The sequence below is a fragment of the Eschrichtius robustus genome, chromosome 4 (genome assembly GCF_028021215.1).
Source record: "Eschrichtius robustus isolate mEscRob2 chromosome 4, mEscRob2.pri, whole genome shotgun sequence".
Classification (NCBI taxonomy): Eukaryota; Metazoa; Chordata; class Mammalia; order Artiodactyla; family Eschrichtiidae; genus Eschrichtius; species Eschrichtius robustus.
Window position 1 is genome coordinate 41,343,846 of NC_090827.1, and position 20,697 is coordinate 41,364,542.

Genomic DNA, 20,697 nt, shown 5'->3' on the forward strand with positions numbered 1-20,697 from the left:
AAAAGATCAACTATGTAGCAAAAATGTCTTGCTACCCTGAAAGGCTGTAATTAATACATACACTTTACTGTTACAAAATGAAATATTGTTAATAAGTTGTCACACCACTTTAAAAGAATAAATGTTTGATATGTGAAACATAAATTAGGGTGAAGTCCTTCAATGTATCAATTCACTTCCTTTCAAATTTTATTACTTCATTAGGTCAAATAGTCCTTGGCTAAACAATTATATCCTTCAGCAGATGAAATAAATTTCCACCGCAAACTTAGTTCAGTATTTCTAAAACCTGAACTTTTTTTCAAATAAATTCAATGTTATTCTTTGACTATACGGAAATGATATCAATCATCACCAACTCCATATAAATTTACAGCAGGGATGATAATGAAATTATTATTTTAGCTAATGATTATTACTCTTACAGATACATATTTTAAGAGTCAAATAAAGTGCTGATATCCCATAGTTAACACTCAGATACAGATATCGTGAACATTAACCTATTTATAACTTTGATTACCATTATATCCTTATTCCTATAAAAAGAGGGGCTTTTTTCACGAGTTTTAAGAAATTCCTTAGGAGATCATCTAGCGACTGATAACCAACAAAAAGTCGTGATAACTAAAGCTGTAAGTTGATATTTAAAGATACTTGCATACAGATAATTATGCTTTCCCATGATTTTTCAGCTTTAGGAGAATATGTGTCTTATCCTTAAACCATCAAATGTGGATACAGACAAGCCAGACTTAGCAAACATCTAGTCCAAACACTTTTGAATGAAAAAAATCAATTTGACATTATCATTGATGAAAATCCTCTAGCTTCTCCTTAAAAAAATTCTAGCTATGGGAATGAAGATTTGTATTTTGAAGTCAGTCTGTTAAGCTCTAAATAGAACTAATCGTTCGAAAAGTTGATCTCTATTGAACTGATTCCTGCTGTCTGAGGAAATTCAGGGTAAGTCTACTTTCACTTGATTGAGTTACGTCTTTAATATTAGAAGACACTTACTATTTGACAAGTGCTTCATGTAAAAAAAAAAGTCCCAATACCCCTCCATGCATTCCATAAATAGCATGGTTTCCAATCCATGCAGCAACTTACTTATTATGCATGTTATCTAGTTTGACACAATCTCAAAGTACCCTACCTCGAAAAGATCCAATAATCTATGTATGATAGAAGCAAGATAGAGTAAAATACTACTGGTTTTTCTACTTATTTGTAAAAGAGAATTCCACTAACAGAGACAACTAATGCATTCCTCATTTTCCTAATATGTAGCAATACACTATTGTTTATATAGATCTTAAATTCAAGTAAAATCTCAGGTAAATACCCCACTTATTACTATAACACCAGTCTCTCCAATTCTCAATTCCCATAGTTAATTTTAATGTATTAAAACATATCTTAGTTCTTTCATTCAATACTTTTTTTTTATTGTTCCCCAAAACACACAGTAATAAATCTAATGCACACGAATCTCATGCAAATCACTGATAAAAAACCTTGAACAGATTAGAATAGCAGCCATGCCATATTCTTTAAAAGATATGTACAGACTCTTTGAGAAGCCTTGTCAAAGGTTGAAAACAAACAATAAAACTCCATGCATCTCTTATTATTCATTTCAGTTTTCAACCCTGTAACTTAAATATATATATGAAGAAAGAAAAATCACTTACTTGTCCCTTCTATAAGCAGTTCTTGTCCATGGCTACCCAAAAGGGTCCGAGAAAGAAAAGGTGCAAAATCTACAAATATCTCTCGTAGAAGAGGAGCTGCCTTTTCCAAAGCATGTTCGAGCCTCTCTGTAATACTAATAGAAAGATGTTAAGTTACCTGTACTATTCATTAGTATTTATCAGTTTTCTAGTTTTTAAAATGAGTTTTCATAGAACTGTAAAGTTATGTGAAAATTTTTAAATTACCTAAAGATTCACTATTGCTATGCACACCATTCCTTCTGCCTGGAATATCCTTTTTTATTCTGTTGTATATTGCCAGCCCTAGCCCTCACAAACAACCTGGTTAACAACCACTCCAAACATCAGCTCTTACTGGAAGGCTTAACTGGCCAGTAGAGAGCACTTGATTTTAGCCCCATTACAACCTAAACAAACTATCAATCTTTTAACAAATTTTCTATTGACCATTAAACCATGAGCACCTTCAGATCAAGAACTATGCCTTCACTTCTAAGTTCTCAGCTGCAGCATATATTACAAACTCAATGTTTATAAACTGAAAGAATCAGTCTACATTCTTTTTCACTAACATCTATCTCTATAAACAGTTTCTTTCTAATGCAATCTGAACAACTTCTCACTTGCAAATAGTATAATGGCACATTTATAATGATCTCAATTTATTCAATATATCTCTTTGTGACTATATGTACATATATTCTTATATATATGTATACACACATAAACCCATACATATATACACACACAGTTGTCCCTCGGTTTTCACAGTGGAATGGTTCCAAGACTCCCTACAGATACCAAAATCTGTGGATGCTCAGGTCCCTTATGTAAAAGGGCATAGTATTTGCATATAACCTATATTTTAAATCATATCTAAATTACCTATAGTATCTAATACAATGTAAATACAATGTAAATGCTATATAAATAGTTGCCAATGTCAAACTATCGTGTGTGGAATGGATGGACGACAAGGTCCTACAAACTGTAATGGAAAAGAATATATATATATATATATATATATGTATGGCTGGGTCAATTTGCTGTACAGCAGAAATTAACACAACATTGTAAGTCAACTATACTTCAATAAAAATTTTTTAAAAATTAAAAAACAAGAAAACTACAAAAAAAAGAAACATCAAAAAAATAGTTGCCAGCGTGAGACAAATTTTTGCTTTGTGGAACTTTTTGGAAATTTTGTTTTAATACTTTCAATCTGTGGTTGGTTGGATCCATATCCAGCTGTATACATATATATATATTTAATGAGTTAAAAAAAAAAAACAAGCCCTCTGCATTTCAGGAAATTCAGTTTCTAACTTATGAACCAAACATATATATAAACAGCCACTACTTATTTACTACTCCTACAAAGAGTACTTTCTATTCATACAACCAACAACAGATTCTACTGAAACTATCAACTGGTAAGCTGCTGGAAATCTCTGTGCTCAATGACCATCTCTTCCCAGGTGCTATCCATAAAACTATTTCTCTCTACTTATCTCATGGATCCTCTTATCCCTGGATGATATCACAACTACAAGCCTACACTTGTAGCACCCAAGTACGTTTATTTTTAAAGTTTTATGCATTTTCCAATTGTAATAAGGCAGATCAAGAACTCTAGCCACAAAGGCCCTAGTAGTGGAATATATTCACAGCCTTCCAAATTAGAATTTGAAACTCATATACCCAATTAAACAAGATAACTGACAGTAAAAATCTATCTATAATTCGGTATCAATATAAACTTCTTATTTCAGCATTTCTAGGGAAGATGAACAATGAATTCCAAATGTTCAATCTACAATCATATGAAACATAAGCCATAAGTTACTAACTACCTGTGAAATTAAATATTTGTTATGCATTCCACATTTATTAATCACAAAAAGCTACTTCTCGGGAATCTTTTACATCTCATAATCTTTAAGAAGGAACTTCTAAAATACTCCCAGGCCTCTAAACATCATGCATGTTTTTTAAAAAAGAAACAAAGTAAATTTTTCTAAAAATTGTAGCTAGACATTTTTAAGAGTCATCAAAAGGAATAAATCACAAATATCCAAGTTAGTAGCTTGAATACCTCATATTCGAAACTTGGCCTTGTAGAACTGAACCAACTGTTGGAACTGCAGGTAATTTTGCATTAGATGATCTACCACCTATAAAGGAAAATAACCATTTAGGGGATATTCTGTTTTTAGATATAAGAATTCAAACAAAAAAGATATCTTGATAGCAAGTCACCAAAAAACATACTATACTGCATTTTTAAATGCCTATTAATTTGGATAACATTAAAATCTACCAATTAACAAGGTTTTTCTTGAATCATTTAATATATAAATCTCAGTTACCAGTTCAATTATCACACCAAGCAGTCCTTCCACCCATCAGCTGAAAACGTAATAGAAAAGTAAATTCTGACTCACTAAATTGGGGTCATGATTCCTTCCACTGAACATCAAGTGGCAACAGAGATTTACAATTAGAAACTTTTTTAATTGAAGCAAAAAACAGAAACGGCCAACTCCAAATTTAGCTTAAATAGGTATGCCTCATTAACCATGAAAACTGTCTTTATTCAGCCACCAAATAACTTCTGCTATACCCTGAATGCTTCTTGAGTCTAGTCCAGCAAACATTATGCAATGACCACCTGAGAAACCTTTCTTAAACGATGCAAGCAGAACATACACTCCCTCATGTGTGTCCTCACTGTAATTAGTAAATAACCTGTCGTTTCCATTTGTCACATTGTATTTCAATTGGTTTTTTAAATGTCCTTTTTCCTAGTATACTAATCTTTTTGAAAGCAGAGATCTCATCTTTTTCATCCATCAATCTCTAGCACCTAGACAAACTGACACAATACAAGGTTCTCAATTTATGTTAATTGCAGAAATGATTCCCTTAATCATTCCATCTCCCATATTTTAGTAGGTCAATCTTCCCACCTGGTATTTACTTCCCTCTCTAGTTCCTACAATTTTATGTCCCTATCTTTGTTCAAACTACTTTGTAAAATTAATTTCCACCATGTGATCTTATTTTACTCTCCAATGAACACTCCCAGATGTCCTTACTCTTGTATATCTGTATTGTTAAATGCGAACTCACTGTCTTATAGCACAAAATGTTCAAACTACCTTGCCCTATACAAGAGCTACCTCCTTTATGTTTTCAACAAATAACTGTGCTTATAAATTTTACTTGGCAAGAGAAAAATAATTACCAGGAAATTAACTCTGACAGAGTCAAAGAATGGATAGGTACAGAAACAACACACATTAAGAGAAGTATTGAAAAAGTCTAGAAGACTAATTTGGAGGATAATTTACTGAGGCTTGCAGAGTTCTAAAAAGCTCAAGAAAGCAGGGGAAAAATAAAGTTCCCATTTAAGAATCAGGATATATGGGATAGAAAAGCATTCAATTTAAGCTAGGAGTAGGACCTGAAGAAACAGAAGAGCCATTTTCTTTCTAAGGACAATAATAGGGAGAAGGAAGAAAAGAATGGGCACACACACAGTGTCAAATGCCCCTCTCTGATACAGGGACCATAAGAGTCACTGGAATCCAACTGGGATGATATCCTAACAACCGGGACAGTATAGGCAAAGGAGGTGTGCACAACTTGCTTGCAGCTGCAATCCAAGAAGTAAAGTTTCTATTTCTAAAAGTAGTATCCTAAAAGGGCACCAAGTTAGTATTAGAGCAGACTGAAATCCCATCACAATTCTATAGAAAGGTAGACCAAGAAAGGCAGCAAACATATTGAAGCAAATGAAACAAAGATGCAAAGCTTATAGACAAGGAGGGAAGAGGGCCTCAAAGGATTCTGGAACCTATCAGGATGCACTATCAGAGGTCAGATGCTTTTGATCTATTCTTAAAACTTTAGGCATGGGTAGCCTGGAAACACCTCAAGTAGACAAAGTGGTGTGGACAGAAAGATAGATAAAAGAAAGATAGAAGAAGAAGTGTTCATCTAGGATGTAGAAAGAAAGATGGTAGAAACAGATGAGAAGGTAGAAAAGCAGCCTCTTTGACATCTGGGAGCTGGCCCTGTAATGTCAACTAGGCCCTGGTGTTGTTAAGAGCTGGCTTAGAACCCACAGCTAGGTCTTGTTATTCTCTCCCTGAATATAAACAATTTCATAAAACAGCAACATCAGACAAAGCCATGCCATGACCATCGATGAATCAACATAAAACAATACCACTCTGTAATCATGTCCCAACAGACAAAAACATGAACTCCAGCCAAATAACAAAGATGGTCAAACATCCCAAATCTTAATATGAAAGACTGCTGTTTCTTTACAAATTAGAGCTTTAGCCTCATTCAAGTCTTCCATGATTCTAAGTAAGATTTATTAGGATATTTAATCATAGAATTACCCATGCTTTCTGACAGCACCCAATTCAGAAGACAGTCCCACTTCCTTAACCCCTCCCCAAAATCATCATTTTTTTCTAGTTATTTTTTAATTACCCAGAGCACGAATACATCCGTATATTTAAATTCAGCAGTGTTTTGCACAAACCCTCCTAGTCCCAGTTCCTCCCCAAAGGCAGCCACCATCAGCAATTTGGAATATATCCTTTCAGACTCTGTTATTTGCACTTACACACGCAAGCTCAAATCCTATAATAAATCTTTTCTAACACTATTCCTGAGATGCCCCAAGTTTCACTGTGTGCACTCTCCCTCACTGACTTACTCAACCAAAGGTTTACTACTGGGATCTTTGGTTGGAGAATATTGACACAGACTTTAGATGAAGTTGGGCAGAGAAAGATAGCAATCATGGGCTTATTTTAAAAGAACCAGAATTTAATAAATCTCTAAGTAAGAATTCTTTTCCAGACAACCTATTTCATCGTGGTAAGATGCACATTTTTCTACATGGTAACATCTCTCAAATTAATGCATTTTACAAAGGCATCTTAGCAACTGTAGTCAGCCAGAAGTTGAAATCTAATTGTGAGAAAACACAGTGGATAAAATCAAGAACGCAGCAGCAGAATCAAATCTGAAATTTGGTAAATGACTAAAGAAGGAGGAATTGTGTAACTCTTTGAATTCATTATTTTGCCAATGTAAAACCTCAAGATTACATAAACTAAACGAAAAACGGTTGAATAATTAATATAAATATAGTACTGTCTGAATACAGGTATACCTCGGAGATATGTTGGGTTTGGTTCCAGACCACAACAAAGTGAATATCACAATAAAGCAAGTCACACAAATTTTTTGGTTTCCCAGTGCATACAAAATCATCTGACAACATAGGGTAGCCACAAACGTTCAATTTCTTAAAACAAACAAACAAAAAACACCACACTATATCTGCAAAGCACAATAAAGTGTAGCACAATAGCTGCATTTTTTTAACAAATTGTGTTTTTTACCAATTGAAGGTTTGTGGCAACCCTGCATCGAGCAAGTCAATCCGTGCTATTTTTCCAATAGCATTTGCTCACTTCATGTCTCTGCATCACATTTTGGTGATTCTCACAATATTTCAAACTTTTTCATTATTATTATATTTATTATGGCCATGTGTGATCAGTGATCTTTGATGTTACTACTGCAAAAATATTATGACTCACTGAAGGCTCAGATGATGGTTAGCATTTTTTAGTAATAACGTATTTTTAAATTAAGGTATGCACATGGTATTTTTAGACATAATGCTTTACACACTTAATAGTCTACAGCATAGTGCAAACAACTTATACATGCACTGAGAAACAAAAAAAAATCATGTGACTCACTTGGTGATAGTCGCTTTATTGCGGTGGTCTGGAACTAAAATTCACAATTATCTCCAAGGTATGCCTGTATATAAAATATATACTCTCATTCACATACATACCTATATATATAGTCGCTAGCTCTGTCCACTGAGAAAACCTGGGAGTAGCAATACCCTAACACCTAATGTCCAGATATTGGCTTCTAAATACTATTCTCCACTAAATAAATAAATCAGAAATAGCTAATTCAATAACCATGGAAGAAAAGTACAAAATGAGTTTGAAACATCTAGTTTTCTTTTGTAGAAAGCAAGGAAATGTCCAAGGAATGATAGGATATGTCACGATGGCACAGAAGCCAACTTCAAGGGACTCCCACCAACCAAAATAGAGACAATTTGAGCATCAAAATAAATAATGATAGTAACTGACTGTAACACATCTAATAAAATAGGAAGCCATGAGGCCATACCAATATGATAAATTAACAGTCTGGGGAACAGGATATTTAAATAATTTCAAAATACCTCTCCACAAAACACTTATTAATTACAAAAGGGAAAGAATAACTTTACAATATAGAAACCTGGCAATTATATTTTAATCAAGTGACGAAAATGGTCACCATCAGCATTTTGACAAATCAAAATTGTGTGCCATGTGATTAGATTCTCTGTCTGTTCCATAATATTCCTACCAAAGAAATATCTGTTTCTAATCGTGAGGAAACATCAGACCAACCCAAATTCAGGGATGCTCATTTGAGTTGTTCCCAATTTTTTACAATAAACAATGTTTTGTATATACTTATATAAATCTATATACACTCCTTTATATTCTTGAAGTAACTTCCTAGAAGTCAATAAACACACACTTTAATAAATGTTGATACATATTGCTAAATTACCCTGAAGAAAGAAAAAACAAATTTACACTTCTTTGATTACTAATAAAATTGAACATATTTTCCCAATTTACTGGAAGCAAAACAGGAAACATAAATGACTGTTCTGACCTTTTGAGTATTTTCATTAGAATCTTTTTCTTTATGATTTATAATTATTCATTATATATAATTATGATAGTTAGCTTTTATCATTCATTATAAATTCTTCCTAAGTTTGTAGTGATTTTTTGCCACAGAGAATTCTATAATCTTCCCTTTAAACCATCTATACCAGCATGATACAGAAAATAGGAATATCACCAAATTTTTAACAGGGTTGTTAGGGTATTTAAATTTTAAAATGTAAAGCACCTAAGATAAAGAGGATTCTCCAATGTTACTTTCCCACATTTCTGCAAGGTACTACAGAAAAAAAAAAGTCTAGAGCTCTTCTGAGTGATCCTACTATGTATCCGTGATCCATGCTATCCATTTTTAGTAGAGCCTTCTATTTATATATTACTAACTTATTAAATTCCCATAATAAGTATAAAAAGTTCCTCCACTTGTCTCAGCCTGAAACCTATTTCTCTTCCTGCTTTCGAAAAGAAATGCCAGGTCATCCAAGACCAGAGCCTTTCTCTTCCACATCTAAAGGAAATCCTGCTAACCTCTCAAGCTACCTCAACCATCAAATTCTCACATAATTTCCATTACCATTTTTTTTAGAAAAGGTGTTCTACACTAGCAGAAAACACTTCCTCATCAGCCACGCACAACTAAACCATTTTCAAATTGAATCCTAGCTCTATCAATATCAGACCAGTTTCTTTGAAAATAAATACCCTTAAGAGGTTATAGGGTTGAAATGTTTCGGGAAACAGTAAGGGTTCTGCCATTTACTAGCTATGTGACCTTGGGCAAAGTTACTTAAGCTCTCTGTGCCTTATTTTCTTCATCTGTAAAATTAACAGCGATACTTACTTCACCGAATTATTTCAAGGATTAACGTAATTAGAGCCTGTACCACAGTAAACACACAGTGAGTGACAGCTTCCCTTCCTACCCTGCTACTCTAGGATTGCCTTTAAAATACTGAAAGGAAGTTATCATGTTTCCCTTTAGTCTGTACTTCAGGCTGAAAAGATACCCAAATTTTCAACAATTATTCATATGACGTTAAACATAGGTAACTTAAATGAGATGAAGCTTATAAAGTGCCTTTTAAAAAATTCACCATAAAAACTTAAGAAAGAAACCAAAGGTAAATTCTTTTGAGAAGTCTAGAAACCAATCCCGGATTTAACTTCTATAAAAAGTGGATTTCTAACAGCTTCGTTTATCAGATTGGTATAAAATAACCCACGGCCATAAACATTTGGTAAACCTAGCCACTGTCCTCTACAGCCTGTCACTGCCTCACACCACTCCCACAATTTTCTAAGGCTCACTTCAATTTTATCTGGGCACTTTGATTCAACTGCCTCTTTTAACTAAGGCAAAGTTAATTCTGGATATAGATAAACAAAGCCAGGCTCTAATCAGGGGTTTTGTAGATTTAACTGATTAAGAAACAGCAAAGATCTGGGATAATTTGACCTTCCCTGAAACATGCTTGGTCTTTAGGCAGAATGTGATCAATAATCAGCAGTTCTGATTACAGTTCTCAGCCAAACAGAAGGATCTGGAAATCTGGACTATTTTATCCCCCACAGGCTTGGTTCCTTTGGAGAGAGGGCATTGCAGCAATCTTCCACAATTAACCTCTGCGTAATTACTGAGCCTACCTCTTAGAGTGAGCATATTCCCACAACAAGATGAACTTATCCACAGTGAATCTCTCTTTTCCGCAACACATTTTCTTCCCCTTCCATTGATAATTAGAGTTGACTCTTCTTTTTACTGGGATTATAGCTTCTTGCTGACCTTCCACCCATCCTTACCATCCTGCTCAAGCCAAGAGCTAATTATACATAAAAACTCTAACAAACTGAATGGAATCTATCCTAATGCATAGGATTAATTTAAAAATGAAGTTAAAGTATGTACACATTTTTTCGTACGGACAATTTTTTAAAGTACATATATCAATTCCCATTTCACCATTAAAAGATTTCCATTTTTGCATTTCTCACAATAAAATTTCAAACTAGAGGGCAAGACAAGGTGAAATTGAAAATTTTTTTCACTCTTCAGTATGTGGTATTTCTGACAGTCAAGACCAATCCTCCTATTCCTACACAACACTCAATGAAGTACTTCAGAGACCAAATAGTGTTATTACACTCAGTTAATGACACCTGCAATTTTCTAAATTCTTGACAGCAATAAGATCATTGAACCACAGTTGGCTACTGACTTTTATTACCAGTAATTAATGAAGTATTTCTGAGCTTTATTTTTCTAGTGGTAGTTTTTTAAAGACCATATTTATTTACAGTATATCAGATATTTTCTCTAAAAGGCCTAATTGGTATTTTTTCTTGAGCTTTTCTGAAGTTGACGAAAAGGAACACATAAGGCCCCATCTACTTAAAAAGAGATAGAAGTAATAAATTGCAAGAAAATGTTTGTATGAGGCTTCAGACAGTAGTTTAAAACAACATTAGCTTTTACTGCACAAATTGAGACTAATTTTAATGAGCTGAAATATATATATCAAAATTTGAAAAAGTCAAGGAGCATTGGTGGCTCTAAATAAAACAGTAACAAAAATGCTTTCTTGACACTACCCTAGAAATAATGCCAATTTTCAAACCTTAAAGAGACTATAGCAGAAAGGGATTTTTTAAAACTGATCTTTTCAAATCATAAGAAGATACATTACCAACGAAGATAAGTGAATCAACTAGCAATTGTTTTAAGGAAAAAGAAAATCACATAAAAAATAAACTAAATATATCAGTAATTTCACACCAGGTTGACCTTCATTCCTACCAGACAGAAAAATGTAACTTCCAGATACATTCAGCATTTTTTCAACTCAGATTAAAAATCATAAATTTATTACAAACTTGTTTTTAATTAATTTAACAATAAAAATATTTTCAACAAGTGATCAAGCATGTAAATTCAGAAGCTACTTCCAACATATGGAATGGTACTGACTTATCTTTTCCTTATCCTTGCACTGATAAACTGGCTCCTTCAAACTGACAGTCTTCCAGACACTCAAAAGAACAAAAGGGAAAATGTAAATAGATCATCTGTCTAGCATCTATCCAGGGAATAGCCGATTGTTAATTCAAGGTCCCTAAGGGTCTACATAAATGATGCCCTTTGCAAAAAAGTACCATTAATACAAATGCCAATATTTAAAATCTCTAAACACGGTATTTTTTTAATTGCCCTCTCTCTCCTTTTCTCCCTCTCTCCCTCCCCACCCATTCCAGACCAATTAAGGGAGGGATAGTCTATATGCCCAGTTAAAATCTTCATTAAATAAAAGAAACTTTTATTGGATAAGTAAAGATAAGCCTCTTGGGTCAAAGATTATATAAAGCAAAGAATCAAAATTTTCCTTCAACATTAAAAATAAACATACTAATTTATAAAATGCATGGCTCTGATAAACTCAGTAGAACCTAACACTCTGGTAAGTAGTGTAACTGTTAAATTTTGCAAATTAGCAAGCACTCAGCACATAAATTACTTAAGAACAGTCTATTTAGTTCCTTCATTGGGTTAGCTTCAATTTTGTTTTAATCGTTTATGCTTTGCAAATCAAACATATTTGAAAACAACACAGGATATTTGAAAAAAGAGTAACTGCATCTTAACACATATTGTAGTCTGGACAATTAAACCTTTACTAATGAGTAACTAAAATTTACAGATTTTGATATATTTACTAAAAACTTTATTTTCTCTTTTAGTGTTCTTTATAAATAAATATGCGTACACAAAGGGCAAACCTTGTTTTTTCTGATGAATCTTTTACCACTTCTTACGAAAGGCTTTCCATTATTATTATATTACACTTCTTTGCTAACAAAATGCTACAAAAGCTAAGAAACATTATTCAAACTAAAATCTGAAATTTGTATGAGTCAAACTTGAATACTGATCATAGTTTTAATAATGTACACTGTTTTAAAATGTATTTACAGGGCTTCCCTGGTGGCACAATGGTTAAGAATCCGCCTGCCAATGCAGGGGGCAAGAGTTTGAGCCCGGGCCCGGGAAGATCTCACATGTCGCGGAGCAACTAATCCCGTGCGCCACAACTACTGAGCCTGCGCTCTAGAGCTCACATGCCACAACTACTGAGCCTGCATGCCACAACTACTGAAGGCAGCACACCTAGACCCCGTGCTCCGCAACAAGAGAAGCCACTGCAATGAGAAGTCCGTGCACCGCAACAAAGAGTAGCCCCCACTCGCCACAACTAGAGAAAGCCCACACACAGCAACAAAGACCCAGCGCAGCCAAAAATAAAAATAAAAAATAAAATTTAAAAAATAAATAAATAAAAATAAAATGTATTTACAAATCCTTAATTTTTTCACAAAATTATAAAATTATTTGGGCGGTAATGTTTTGACAGAAAAATCTTTGACCTCACATAAGTTGACAAGTTCTCATTCTTTTTCTGGGATCTAGTCCTAGTTTGTCTTTAATTGTGCCACACATAAAACATAGAAATCCCATTTGGTATCAAAATTTCCAAATAGTTTAAACTTTTCTGCTACAAAACTCATATTTTATGTTTTCTATTCACATGGTTTCTTCCAAGGAAGTTCCCATTTTTGCTAATTACTATGTACTATCAAGTATATTTTTTTATTAACCAATAATCTATTACTAAATATGAGCAGTTCACGTTTTGTTGCTGACTCACTATAAAATTCAAAACTGAAGTCATCCCAAGACACAAAGGTTTATGGTCCACAGAGACAGATATTAACTGTACTTTCATATAAAGAAAATAATCCAAGATCAAACCAAGAATAATACCTAACTTACCCAGATCTGCAAGAATAAACTGCCCAGCTCAGCATGTAATCACAATAACAATCAATTCATCCACAAATCATTTTTTCCAAATCCTGCTTGAACCAGAAGCAGCATAATAAGCTTTGATATACTGTATAGCCTATTTTTTTAATGGCAAATAACTTAAATCAAGAGATCTACCAAAAAGAAAACAAAAATCTATCAGCTAAAAATATTGATGACAGAGAGATAACTATTTGTTTGGATTCCAAGTGAAAAGAGAACAGACTACAAGGGCAAGTATGGTAGGCAAAAGCACGAAAAATGGTGCTGTAGGAGAGTAAGAAATAGGATGACTGAAAACACTCAATTGGGTTAGATTTCTTATCAAGGCAGTAATGTTCATGGCAGCAATCAATGGAATGGAAGTAATAAACTAAAATCGAGACACCATATAAGTAACAACAAGAGCCTAGTGACAGAGGAAGAGGAAAGGAAAAGTCAGGTATGGAAATCAAAACAAGTGACAAAAATAAAGACCATCATCACAAGAACAACTTAGAATGACTTAAGTCATTTTTAAAAAGGAACGAATTTTTTTTTAAATAAAGGGAGCTAGATAAAGGAAATGAACTACAAATGCTACTCCAAAATGGAAAAAACTAGGAACTATCTGAGAAACACTACCACCACAAATTATACAAAATTTAAATAAGAGGGGGAAAAGGGTACATTATGGGCTGGATACAGGGTTTTGTGGGGTTTTACCAATAAATACGATAGTCTTCAAGATAGCAAATTATTTTGTAATTCTGCATATGGTTCTTCAGGGTATTTTACATTATAATGAATTTACTGGAAAATATACAATGGCTTCAGAAAGAAATTTGTTATACTGTTTTATATCAAATATTACTCGTGTATCAGCTTTCTTTCTGTTTCTTATCTCTTCTGAAGACCACATGATTTTTTTTTCCTTTCGCTTGTACCAATGTTATTTACTTGTTTAACATTTTTTCTGGCTTTAGTGAAATAAGTCAGACAAAGACTGCACGAATTTTGAAAAATATATTTAAAAGCAATCAGAGGATCCTCTTTACCTTGTCCCATAAACTGAAATTAAAGGGTAATATATTCAAAATAAAATGATAATATTTTACTCAGTGTACTGTGAACCTCTGAATTTACTACATATGCTCTGGGAAGTTATTAGGAATTCACTATTACTGAATTTAAAAGACAGCAGAAAGTTTCATAGATATTAGTAACATCTGCCTTTTTCCCAACAGGGGCTCCTCTAGGAAAATCACAGTTGATTTTTTTTAAGGCCTTTGGATGGAGGTGGAAGAACAGAAATTTACGTAACCAGCCCAAAATAGATCCCCAAATTGCTTCTTCTCCAAAGTAAAAAAATAAAAAAACAAAAAAGTATCAGAGTATAATAATGAAGGAAATAAAGAAGGAGAAAATAAAGAAGAGGAAATTTTGCTGGAGTTCTACACTTACTTTCCTTTATTGTTTCTCACTAAGACAATGAATGATGAAAAACAAAATGTAACAAATATACCACACTATCGCAAGATGTTAACAACAGAGAAATGCAGAGAGGGTGAGGTTGAGAGCATATATGGGAATCTCTACTTTCCTTTCTATTTTTCTATAACCTAAAACTGACCTAAAATATAAGGTCTATTAATTTTTTTTAATGTTTTAATAAAATAAAAAACAAGGCAGCACAAAACTGTCTACTACCACTGCAGCTTTTGGTTTCCTTGTGGATATTTTTCTTCAACAACTATTTTTTCCTAATTATAAAAATAATACAGGATTACTGATAAATTTTTGGAAAATATACTAAAATTAAAAATTTTGAAAATCAAAATTTCCATTAATTCATGGAGATAATCAAGTAACTTCAGAGTACATTTCCTTGCTTTTTCCATGTATGAAAAGTATATACATACTTCACATAGTTATGATTACATAGCATGTAAAGTATTGCATGTAATTTTTTTTACTTAACCTACTGTGAGCATTTTCTATTATCACTTAACACTAAGAAATTTGTAAAGAATTAATCACATTTAAAACTTTGAAAAAAAAGTTTTTGTTAGCACAAATAAAATAACTACAATGAAAGGAAAAAGAAAAACAGGGAAGACAAAAGAAATAAACAATCCTGGGACTTCCCTGGTGGCGCACTGGTTAAGACTCCACGCTCCCAATGCAGGGGGCCCAAGTTCGATCCCTGGTCAGGGAACTAGATCCCACATGCATGCCGCAACTAAGAGTTCGCATGCCACAACTAAGGAGCCCACATGCCGCAACTAAGGAGGCTGCTTGCCACAACTAAAACCCGCAACCAAATAAATTTAAATAAATAATTTTTAAAAAAAAAAATCCTAGTCTTTGTTTCTGGAACACATGATATATAGTACACAGAAAGGAAAAATTAAATGTCCCTGACAACTGGCTAGTAGAAACATCAAGTTAGCAGCAAAACTCTCTGAGATATACTAGTTTACCAAATAAAGGTAGAACACTGGATAGGAGGCCTGAGATGTCTCAAAAGATGAAGGAAAAACATTATTTCTGATTTTAACATAATCCACCTAGTCATTCCTTCAAAATTCCTTTTATTTTTCATTAATCTCATCCTAGAGTAAAAAGAAAGAATGAATCCTTTGGGGGATTAATTTTTTTTTTTTTTTAGTTTTGTTTTTTTTTTTAATGAAATAGCACAACACTTAGAAAAATACTACTTATATAAAATAATATTCCCTTTGTCCTAATTTGGTCTTTTTAATATCACATAGTCTTCAAGTTCCCCTGCTATTATCACTGAGCTTCCAATCAACACGTAGGGATTTAGGATCTTGCACCCATACATGTGCACCAAAAGGCTTTTACATTTGGAAGGAATAGAGAGAGAGAGACAGGGCAAAAATCAAATTGCAGTAAGAGTTATTGAACTACTATGACTAATGCTAGAATGATGATAGACTTGAGGGCAGCATTCCAAGCGTCTAATTCAAAAACTATGCAAGAGAAAGCAAAGTACTGGATACCACATAAATATTTGGCAACTGATAACCAGATTAAAAGACCAAATGTCAGCAAAACTTTCTCATATTAACCACTATCTATACACATCTTCTCAAGTGAAAGGAAAGGAAAAAAGTATTTTAATAATTCTATCATTCATTCATCCACCCAACCAGCAGCATCCAATTCGTCATACACTACTATGTTTAAGTGGAGAAAGTATTAAAATCCTTGATTTAATTTATTTCATATTACTCAAATTTATTCAGAAAATCATCAAATAATCAACAACATAATACAAAAGCATAACCATTTAAAATATGCCTAACAGGCGTCCCTGGTGGCGCAGTGGTTGGGAGTCCGCCTGCTAAGGCAGGGGACACGGGTTCGTGCCCCAGTCTGGGAGGATCCCACATGCTGCGGAGCGGCTGGGCCCGTGAGCCACAAGTGCTGAGCCTGCGCGTCTGGAGCCTGTGCTCCGCAACAAGAGAGGCCGCGACAGTGAGAGGCCCGCGCACCGCGATGAAGAGTGGCCCCCGCTTGCCACAACTGGAGAAAGCCCTCGCACAGAAATGAAGACCCAACACAGCCAAAAATAAATAAATAAGTAAATCTATTAAAAAAAAAAAAAAAGCCTAACAAAACTTCTTAACTTAATCAAAAATCCTAAGCTTTGCAATGGGATTAAGAACTTTTTTGTTGAAATCGCTGATAACAAACTCACCAGGTGATTCTCGCCCCACATCTGAGGCTTGGGCTGAATCTACTGAAGAAACCACACTGACAGCATTGGTAGGTATACTTGTAAGTGTGGAAGGTAAGACTGCTGATTTTTTTGTTGCCACGATGACACTTCTGTAATAAAGAAAGTAAATAAATTTTAAAATACAGAAGATCACTCAAGTTAATTACATGAATTTCAAAACAGAAAATAGGAAACCAACTTCTTTTTCCTAATTTTTTCTTATCTCTATTTTGATGTACAACTTAGAATATACCCTCAGTAAGAAATCTCTTCAGTGGTGTTCACAGTTATTTATACTTCATTTTTTTAGAATCAAGACAATGTTCTACAGAAATATAATAATCAATTTTAACATTTCAATTTATATTTACAATATTCTTTAAATTTAGGATCATCTTTAATTATCCACCTTAAAATATAACCAAAGGTATATAGGAAAAAAGGAATTTGGCATTCAAGTGGAAAATTAATTAACTTTTTCTTAACCTCAGAAGTGAAGCAGAAAACTCAACATGTTTCTGTAAGGATTTTAAAGCACCACTAAGTTGAAATGATAAAACCTTAGAAATCTTGTAAGGTAAGAAAATGCAGGTATGAACAATTTTTTAACATGTATACAACCAAAGTTTTACTTTTTAACTCTCGAAGACTGTCTAATGATAATATTACATAGAAAAAACAATGCATAGGCATAAAACCTAGATGTAAAAATATCAAATAATCAAATTTGTTCATCTTACTCAAACACAGGTATTTAGGATATACCAATTTCAATTAAAGTGTAATACTTTATACCAAAATAGTAACTAAAAGACCTTAATAGGCATAACTTAAAAGGCATTTTTAATTGAAGTTAGCTCCATAAACATGCAAAAACCCAGTTAATGAGGTAAAGAGGACAGCTGATATATAATGCACTCCCACAGCAGTGCTTACTTTTAATTACCTGGTATTAACCATAAGCCTAAAGTCTTCAACATTCAATTTATTTAATCACATCTTTTGTTGACAATATTGTAACTGCAAGCTTCAAGTACTCCCTTAACAGCTTTAAAGTATTCAGTTCCTAAATAAAGTTACTTAGATACTTGATCCCAATATATGTATTCAACAGTGAAAATTATATAATTCCAGTACTTTAAAAATACATTGTTTTTATTGTTACATCAAAAAGAGATAATACAAAGTGAAATAGGTTTCGTTTTACTTCAGTGCCTATCATGTGACAGCAAACACTGTTGCCAATTAAATCAAGTTCTCTTGTGCTAGGCATGGCTTATTCAATGTACTTGGGGGTAGCTGGTGTCACATCATTATAAGGGTGACTGCCAATGTTAACTATACACTAAAAAATAGAAGCAACAGCCACCTGAGCCCTCAATCCAAAATGGTGTGCTTAAATCATGGTAGCTTATATCGGATGAAGATTATTGACTTTAGGGGGAGTAGATGACCCCCGCTGTGCGTGCGTGCGTGTGTGTGCGTGTGTGTGTGTGTGTGTGTGTGTACGTGTGCTGGAAGCACATTCAGAAAACAATAAAAAATGTAATTTGTATATTACCTACCACGGGGCAAATATTTACAAGCTTACTGTTTAAGAAAATCTCTAGCTACCTATTTCCTAGCAACCTGTTTTGGGGGGAATGGGGCGGTGGGGGGGGCGGAATATGGAGAATTTACTTTGACATTTGTTCACAAAAGAAAGAACTAGCAAGATTTAGTTTACTCATACAATAGGCAAGTACTGATAGGAGCAATAGAAATTAACATTTAGAAAAGTGAAATTGCTTTTTCTATATTTGAAACTTAAGCCATAAACCTACCCTATGTACCAGCAATTCCACTCTTAGAAATTTCCTCCAGATAACTGAAGTCCACAAAAAATAGGTACAATAACATTCAGATAGCTTTACTGATAAGAGCCAGAACCTGGAAATAGCCCAGAATCCTTTAAGCAGAAAAATGAATAAAAATATGGTGGTGTGTTTTTACAATGGAATAATATCCAGCAATAAAAAGATACAAGCTACTGATTAACATAACACGTATGAATCTCAAAAGCATTATGCTGAGTAAAGGAAGCCGTATACAGAGGAACATAAATTTTGTATTTCCTTTTACATGAAGTTCTAGAAAAGACAAAACTAATCTATTGTTTAAAAAAAAATAGAATAATTGCCTGTGGGGGGTGGAGACAGGCATTGGCTGAGAAGGAGCATGAAGGAACTTTCAAGACTGATGATATCTTGATTGGAAATTTAGGTTACACAGGTGTTTAATTTGTCAAAACTCATCAAATGGCACACTTAAAAATTTGTGCCTGTTGTTGTACGTACATTTTACCTTAAAAACAGTATTGATGTCTGGTTAGAGATCTGCGCCTGAAATGTTTGAGTGCAGTGATCTGATATATGCGACTTACTCTGAAATGCATCAAAAAAATAAGAATGACTGATGAATAGAGAGATGGCTATATGGAGAACTGTATGATGAAGCAAACAGTTAAAGGCTAATTGCAGAATCTCAGTGGTGGGTCTCTGGGTGTTCAGTGTACAATTCTTGCAACTTCTCTGTATGTTTGAACATTTTCATAATAAAATGTTGGAAAGCTGGTAACAAAAAAAAAATGTTTGCCACAGATAGTCCCATAATATGCACAATCTCTATTTGTCCAAGATGGCACAGTTAATAAAAGATAACAAAAGAACTTGACCTCATTTCTATTCCTTTAAACAACTGCCATTAATAATGTTTTCAACCATGAATAATAGCTATACTTTATTTCAGTTCAGTAAATATTTATTGTCCAATATCTTTCACATATTCTCATTCCTGACACATCTGAAGTGTGGCTTCCTATATGAATTTACATTTAACTAGCACTCCTTACACACTACTGCAATATGCTGTTATGGTTCTTGAACTGATTATGTACATGCTTTCACAACTCCAGTCCTCTGTATGTGCTATTTCTCTACCAAGACGCCTTCCTCTTAGTCCTGCTTGCCAGCAAACTTCCTTCTCACCTTCCAAATCCTTGCTCAAAGGTAAGCCTCCCCAGATTGCCAAGTCAGAGTTCACTATTCTTTGTGCTTCTACATGATCCTATTATATAAACTTAATAAATTATTAATGAATGCTACGATTAAGCACTGACAATATGCCAAGAATTATTACCCAATTCACAAAACAATCCTAACATACAAATTACCTCCATTTAAGAAAATTTAAAAAGTAAACCTCAGAAAGGTAAAGTAACTTGCCAAGGTAAATGGCAGAACTGTCCCACAATTTGAACTGGTTTGAACTGGTTTGAACTGTTTCCTCATACTGACCTTTACGTTTTATTGAGATATAATTCACATTCCATACAATTTATTCATGTACAGTATACAATTAAATGGTTTTTAGAATGTTCATAGAATTGAGCAACCATCACCACAATCATATTAACATTTAAAGGTAATTCTATATTATAATCATCTATAAGCAATGGCAATAAAGATTTCCAAGATATAAAATTATATATGTACTACTACTACTAAAATACAAAAATATATCCGCTCAGAAATGGAAAAATTGCATTCT

At 33.6% G+C, this 20,697-nt stretch overlaps 1 protein-coding gene across 3 annotated transcripts in view; it reads right to left on the reverse strand.

Annotated features, from left to right (window-relative positions):
* Positions 1 to 20,697, reverse strand: part of LRBA (LPS responsive beige-like anchor protein) — a 750,846-nt gene that overhangs the window by 537,038 nt on the left and 193,111 nt on the right. For all 3 annotated transcript variants that reach the window (XM_068542607.1, XM_068542608.1, XM_068542606.1), the window contains exons 31-33: positions 17,089 to 17,219; positions 3,814 to 3,892; positions 1,698 to 1,831 (exon numbers count right to left, since the gene is read on the reverse strand). In XM_068542607.1, coding sequence (XP_068398708.1) covers positions 1,698 to 1,831; positions 3,814 to 3,892; positions 17,089 to 17,219 — 344 coding nt within the window. The remainder of the gene's footprint in view (positions 1 to 1,697; positions 1,832 to 3,813; positions 3,893 to 17,088; positions 17,220 to 20,697) is intronic.